At 36.4% G+C, this 7,565-nt stretch overlaps 1 protein-coding gene across 1 annotated transcript in view; it reads right to left on the reverse strand.

Annotated features, from left to right (window-relative positions):
• Nucleotides 1-5,868, reverse strand: part of LOC107876143 (katanin p60 ATPase-containing subunit A1) — an 8,373-nt gene extending 2,505 nt beyond the window's left edge. Inside the window, exons 1-6 of the mRNA XM_016723158.2 lie at nt 5,310-5,868; nt 3,563-4,028; nt 3,001-3,198; nt 2,395-2,639; nt 1,899-2,057; nt 1,721-1,808 (exon numbers count right to left, since the gene is read on the reverse strand). Of these exons, the coding sequence (XP_016578644.1) occupies nt 1,721-1,808; nt 1,899-2,057; nt 2,395-2,639; nt 3,001-3,198; nt 3,563-4,028; nt 5,310-5,434 (1,281 nt within the window). The 5' untranslated portion in view covers nt 5,435-5,868. The remainder of the gene's footprint in view (nt 1-1,720; nt 1,809-1,898; nt 2,058-2,394; nt 2,640-3,000; nt 3,199-3,562; nt 4,029-5,309) is intronic.
• Between the last annotated feature and the right edge of the window lie 1,697 nt (nt 5,869-7,565).

The raw sequence follows: 7,565 nt of genomic DNA on the forward strand, positions 1-7,565 counted from the left end.
CCCCCCCCCCCCCCCCAATTGCTTTCAACGTTAAAATGGTTTGGGCATGTGATGAGGAGGGGCACGGATATACTGGAGGGAAGTGATTAGACAGGACATGGAGCAACTTCAGCTTACCGAGGACACGACCCTAGATAGGAAGTTGGGGAGGAGGCGGATTAGGGTAGAAGGATAGTAGGAAGGATGTGTCATTGTTAGTAGGTAGGAGGTCTTCGTTTTGTTAGTCGTGCTTGTAGTTATAGTATTAGTATTATTTCAGTGTGTGTTACTATTTGTTGTATTACTTAGTGAGTCTTGTTTATGTTATTATTGGGTGTGGTCATTCCTATTGTTTCTTGTCCCTCTAGTATTTCTTTTCTAGACTGTTATATATTGAGTCGGGGGTCTATCGGAACCAGCCCCTCTATCGCACATCTGAGGTAGTGGTGTGGACTGCGTACACTTACCCACCCTAGACCCCACTTGGTGGGAATATACAGGGTAGATTGTTGTTGTTGCTGTTGTAGATTAAACCATAAAAAGACTGTATTCTTATAATCAACTAACACATCAGAGTCATAGCGCTAGTATTATCACTAAAACCTGCCCTTCTGCAAACACATCACTTACTTTATTCACCAAATTGCAGTAAAAAGACATCTAAAGTTCAACATTGCATAGCAAGTGTTTGGAGTGACATTTTCCAAAGCCTAATATGCCAACCTTCACCAAAGAATTGCTACATCATTACTTATCTAACAACCACCTAAAAGGATCATTACCTGCCCTTCTGAAAACACATCACTTACTTTATTCACCAAATTGCAGTAAAAAGACATTTAAAGTTCAACATTGCATAGCAAGTGTTTGGAGTGACATTTTCCAAAGCCTAATATGTCAACCTTCACCAAAGAATTGCTACATCATTACTTATCTGACAAGCACCTAAAAGGATCATTTCTTTAATCCGTTAATGACAACATCTTTTCGCAGGTATCACTGTATCAGAACACATTTACTTAAGACAGATTTTCAATAGAACATATTGTTTCTAAAGTCGGCTTTAATTCATCTGATACAAGACAGCAGAATGAATGTATGTTTTTGATGAAGGAACAGCAAAATAACTGAATAAATGTATGTTATATTGCTTGATATCTCCTTGGCTTACTTGTTATTGGTCTTTTCCATTCAACTCTTCTAAGTTCCATTAGAATTTTAGGCTGCAAACCATTGGGTATGCCACAGTACTCAACTGAATAAATGTATGTTATATTGCTTGATATCTCCTTGGCTTTCTTGTTATTGATCTTTTCCATTCAACTCTTCTAAGTTCCATTAGAATTTTAGGCAGCAAACCATTGGGAATGCCACAGTACTCAACTGAATAAATGTATGTTATATTGCTTGATATCTCCTTGGCTTTCTTGTTATTGGTCTTTTCCATTCAACTCTTCTAAGTTCCATTAGAATTTTAGGCTGCAAACCATTAGGTATGCCACAGTACTCAGCTGAAAGAATTACTAACCATGCTACCAAGATTGATAAACATGCATCAAATCGTAACACAGAAATTTCACATAGTAAACATAACTTTGATAAAAACAATTAATACTACAAGGGCGATACAGCACTCAGCAGTAAAGAGAAATATTATATTCAAAAGTAGCTACAGCCGCATGAGCTTACAGGCACATACATGAGAAGATAAAGAAGATTGAGAAAGCATTGAAGCACATACCTCAATACTTTTTAAATTTATCTTTATAAGCTCCTTCCGGCTCTCAAAGTTAGGTAACGGAATATATATACGTTTTTCCAAACGTCTCCTGAATTTCCATTAACAGAATTAAGTCAAGGACATATTCACATGCATATCAATGAAATAAAGGAAAAGAATGAATACAATAAGATACAACCTTAATGCCTCATCTATGTCCCATGGGAAGTTTGTAGCTGCTAAAACCATTACAATCTTCCGAGTGCCATCTTCATTAGTGGCAGAGTTGCTTACACCATCTACCTGAACAAGAAGTTCAGACTTCACCCTTCGGGATGATTCATGCTCTCCTGAACCCCTGAAAAGCGATCCAACAATTATCTCGGGTTCAACCTCAAAAAGAGTAAGAAATTATTTAACATACCATAATTAACTCACAGATAAAGCACACCAGACAAGCAGTTTGACACAACCTTACTCATTCAAAAAGTTAAGCTGCCTGTACTATGTTTGAAAAGATGAAAATAAAGGCTTTATATATCCAAAACTACTATAAAACATCATATAAAAGTACAGATTTTTATATCCAAGACTACTGTAAAACATCATGCATATTCTTCAAAAGAAACATTTAACCAAGCAGAGGTCAGCTAAAACTATTTAGGTAGTATCTTAAAAATAGACACAGTCCTCACCCTCGAGCATTACAAAGAGAATCAATCTCATCAATGAAAATTGTACTGGGAGCATACGAGCGAGCAAGATCAAACAAGCATCGCACCATGCGTTCACTCTCCCCACGCCATTTTGAAGCCAAGGTGGCAGAAGAAACATTGAAAAATGTCGTCCCACACTCTGTAGCAACAGCCTTCGCCAAAAGCGTTTTCCCAGTTCCAGGAGGCCCAAACATAAGAACACCCTTCCACGGTCTCCTGATTCCCTGCAAGGATACATGCCTCATCACTAAAAAGTGTGTCAAGATGCATATAAATGGAATATTACATCATATCCCTTTAGATAGCCCCGTGAACATAATATTAACACAAAATCTCACATTTAGAAAAAAAGTATTGCTAAAGTAACCACTAGGTATTGTTGCCTAAAATGATATAACGTTTTCAGATTCTTATCATAAGAAACTTCGTTTAACTCATCTGTATTTGAATCTTCACTTGTACATATGCTCCATTAATGACTAAAGCGTAAAGATACTTCACTTGTACATATGCTCCATTAATGACTAAAACGTAAAGATAAATAAGCATTCCACAAAATGCCCCTTTCCAATCCAACTAAGTTACCTGGAAATATTCTGGCATCCACAATGGGAGAACAACTGCTTCCTCCAAAAGTCTTTTGGCTTCACTTAACCCAGCAACATCGTCCCATCTCACACCAGGGCTGTTATCCAAGACATCCCTCTCAAGCATAGCAGCCAGGTCCGCATCAGGCCCCTCGTACTGACCTTTTTTACTCTTCCCCTCTTCAGGTTCACCATCCTAGCAATTGGAATAGAAGTTCTTAACAAATAATTTCAGATTCAATGCACAATAGATGGCCTAACAAGGACAGAAGTAAGAGTTAAGGTAATAGAAAGCATTATGATGCCAATTGACCTTCTATTCAACATGAACATTTACATATAAGGAAACGACTACAAGCCACCATTGCTCGAACAAACTACATATATGATAAAAAATTGACCTTTAGAGCGTGCCACATACAACATAAAAATTAAGCTAATGACTAACGGCAAGCTTCAAAACAGAGAAAAGACATGGGAATTACCGGTGAATAATTTGATACAGAGGGCTATTACAGACTAACAAAAATAAAAACATAATACAGTCCAGTATAATTTACCGTAGAATCGGATTTTGCAGATTTTCCAGGTCCTTTCTTCCCAGTAGTTGAAGATCGAACCCCAGTAGTAGCCTTAGTAGAGCCACTCGTCCTTCCCCCACGGCCTGTGGTTCCAGTCCTCGTAGTAGATCCACGAGCCCAGGCTCCATCTTGTGGGGACTTTCTCATACCTCCCTGACCGGCTCTTCCAGGTCTTCTTGTTGTGTCTCGACTTGGTGGTCTCCAAACATCAGGGTCATCCATTGGAGCACCGGATGAGGTGGGGTACTCATCAAGCGGTTGAAAGACAAAAGAAGATGACTTTGTTGAAATGGGAGGTGAATTAGGACGTCTACCCATAGGAACCTCCTTAAAAGCCCTTTTCTCGGCATCCAATTGTTTCACTACCTCAGTTTCTTCGGTAATTGCTTTCTTTACATTCATCCATTTTGAACGAATCAAAGGGTCATCAAGTGTGTTAACGTGCCTATGCATAGACAAAAAGAAGAGACAAGCTCAGTCGAAAGGCCTGAAAGCATCTTGGATTAACTACTCAGAGTTGTATATACAATATTACACTCTCTCCATTTCAATTTGTTTGTCCTGCTTTCCTATTTAGTCCGTTTAAATATGAATGTCTCTTTCCTTTTTTGGCAACTCTTTAATTTTAACTTTCCATGTGTCATGTTTAAGACCACAAGATTAAAACACATTTTTGGTACATTCCATATATCTTTAATTTAAGACCGCAAGATTCAAACATCTTTACTTTCTTAAACTCTACGTCAAGTCAAAATCGGACAATCAAATTGAAACGAAGGGAGTAAATAAGTTTACAAGGAACAACTAAGGACACATTAAAGCATCCATTTCAGTATGGATACTCCTTCAAGCTTCAACATCCGCCAAAAAAATGGATAATACAAGCAATATTATGAAACAAATAATCAAAACCAGTGGTTTCTCCATACTCCAGTATCAGATCAGGTACCTAAGTTGCATTCATACAACAACAACAGCATACCCAATACAGTCCCACAAAGTGGGGTGTCTGGGGAGCATATAGCCCACAAAGTAGGGTCTGGGGAGCGTATAGTCCCACAAAGTGGGGTTTGGGGAGCGTAGAGTTTATGCAGACCTAACCCCTACTTCAAAGGTAGAGGGATTGTTTCCGATAAACCCTCGGCTCAAGAAAAACAGTCCATAAGAATCCAGAAAGAAAATAAATGGAAGCGAAAGCATCACGAAGCATACTGAACAGTAACTACAACAAAATAATACGATCTGAATTGCATTCATCAGTAGCCAAAACTAGCAGTAAAACAAATAAAATTTTCTCTTTTACTCATAAAAAATAATCTCTCTGCTCATAAGTGACAGAAGTTATTCTCCCTTTTAGTTTGAATACATCTTATACATGGGAAATGATTCACTGAAACAAAACATTTAACAGTCATACCAAACACAGCCTAAAATGGAACAGACATTTCGTAATTTGGCCCCCCATTTGCGAACTAACTCCACAAGTAGCTCCTAAATAAACACGAAACTCAACATACAACACGCACAAGGGATCTATCTGATAATAAGACGAGTGTTCATAAAAAGGGGCGGGCAGCCCCATACACTAAAGCTCCCACTATGCGCGGGGTCCGAGCAACAAGGCTCTATTGTACACAACCTTACATTGCATATCTGCAAGACCCGTGACCTGGTGGTCACATGACAGCAAGTTTATCAGTTGATCTGAGTGAGTTAGAATACTTACTTATTGATCTGAGCAATAGCGCCATCGAAGAAGATAACGGAAGTATCATAAAGACCTTCAACAGCATATTCTCTAGCCAATTTCACATGATCTTGTAATCCTGCCAGTGGTGATGCACCCACCATTATTCCTCAAAACCACCAAATCTCTCTCAATACTTTCCTAAATCCCAAATTGTTAGGGTTTCCAAATAACAACAAATTCGAAAAATGAGACGCAAAATCTCTCTCTCTCTCTCTCCCTCTCTCCCTCTCTCCCTCTCTCTCTCTATATATAACTGGGATTTTGGGGAAGAACAGAAGAGACTGGGAGTTGAAGTTTGGTTGGACCAACAGTACGGCGACGTTTCAGCGGTTCGATCTGATGAGGGAGTGGAGCTCAAATTATTACTCCTTCCATCATATTTCATGTGTTACAGCATAATATGTGATGCTAAATCATTTCTAAGTAGTGTAAAATAAAATAAAATGACATTTTTTGGAACGAATTAAAATGAATAATTTGTCAGGTAAAACGAGACAGAAGGCTATATTTAGGAATATGTAAAAGTCGATTCAATATAAATCGAATCAATGAAAATATTACTATTATATTGATATTGAGTCATTGGATTGAAGACTTTTAAATAATTTTATAACTTGTTTGATTGAGCTATCGATTGGCTTTTTTGATTTTAGTTAATTATTAAAATAATGATCCAATAAGGCCATTAAAATTATATTTTTATCTATAATTATATAATAATAATTTTAAATTTTATTGATATATATAAATTAAACTGATAATAAATCAAACACACCTCTGGCTATATTGACCTCCATTTATTTTGAAATTTTAAGGGGTTGCTTTTGATGGACTAGTCACTTTCGCTGAGGCCCGTTGAGGTGTGGAGCCCACAAAAGAGAACGGAACTGCCTCCTCCGCTATTTGAATTTTGGGCTTCACTGGCTCAGGCTGAACTCCACAAAAAAATACACTTTCTTTTGGGCCACTCATTAAAGTATGGTTTGCATAATATCAATTAACAACCTTAAAGACAAATTATAATTTTTTAAGAAAATATATTATCGAATTATTTTCATTAGTACTTGATATTCAATCCAAAAAGAGATTTTAGGTGTATCTAGGGTTGCATATCACTTAGTTTGATTCGATTTAGAAAGTTATAGACGATCAATTTATAGACATGTTAAATCGTTAAAAAGTTGTTAAGATATCAATTAATTGGTTATTGATGTTATCGATCGGTTGGATTATAGGATTAACTGGTAAGATCTCAATGAAAAATATCATGTCATAAGTATGTTTAACCAGAAAAAAGAGAGAGAAAAGAGAGAACAAGTAGAACTAACTTAGCTAAAGCCACACACGTTAATTTAGATTTGAAAACAATGTTCCCTTCACTTTTCATCGACATCCTTTTCGTTTTCTTGATACGATACTTTATATATTAAAGGGTAATTTTAATTTAATAAATTATTATCATGCCTCCTCCTTATACCCTCTCTCTCCCTCTATTGGTTTTGAATTGAATGTGCATATTCTTCTTCTTGCGGATATTTGCAGGAAATAGAAGAAAAGTAGAATTAGAAATGACATTATTGAACTTTGAAGTTCGTGTATTTGAACTTCAAAATTCGAAAGTGTTTTTAAATCGAATGAGTGTTGCTAAAATAGCTTTTGAGACATCTTTTGGAGCGATTTTGATAGAATTTGGTGGTTATGATGGGTTTATAGGTGTATATCTAATGTATATCTGTGTATCTGTGTGTATCTTTTATTGACATCTAATGTATCTCACTTTTGTGTACATATATATCCATGAACTGCCTTCTAAAATACTGTGTATATCCATGAAAACATGATATCCACTGCCGATATAAATTTTGATTCAAACTACTTCAACTCACCTTCAATCGTCCTCAAACTTTATATATATAACCTTATATCGGTATTTTCAATGATTTCAACGACACTCGTTCAGAATAACATAGAGAATGTATTATCAAATGAGAAACTGAAATCCATCGTGACTGAAAATTGAGTGAGAACATTCAGATTTTCATCTATTTTCGTCAGTTTTGAACGATTAGGCTATTGGATGCCAATTTGTTTGGGCTTCATGTTCCCAACATTCAACTTTTAGGGTGTGTTTGGTATGAAGGAAAACATTTTGTTTTCGTGTTTTCTTAAGTTTGGTTGGCTTATATTTTTGAAAAATATTTTTCAAATCAACTTATTTTCCTTAAATCTAAA

The sequence above is a fragment of the Capsicum annuum genome, chromosome 6 (genome assembly GCF_002878395.1).
Source record: "Capsicum annuum cultivar UCD-10X-F1 chromosome 6, UCD10Xv1.1, whole genome shotgun sequence".
Taxonomy (NCBI): Eukaryota; Viridiplantae; Streptophyta; class Magnoliopsida; order Solanales; family Solanaceae; genus Capsicum; species Capsicum annuum.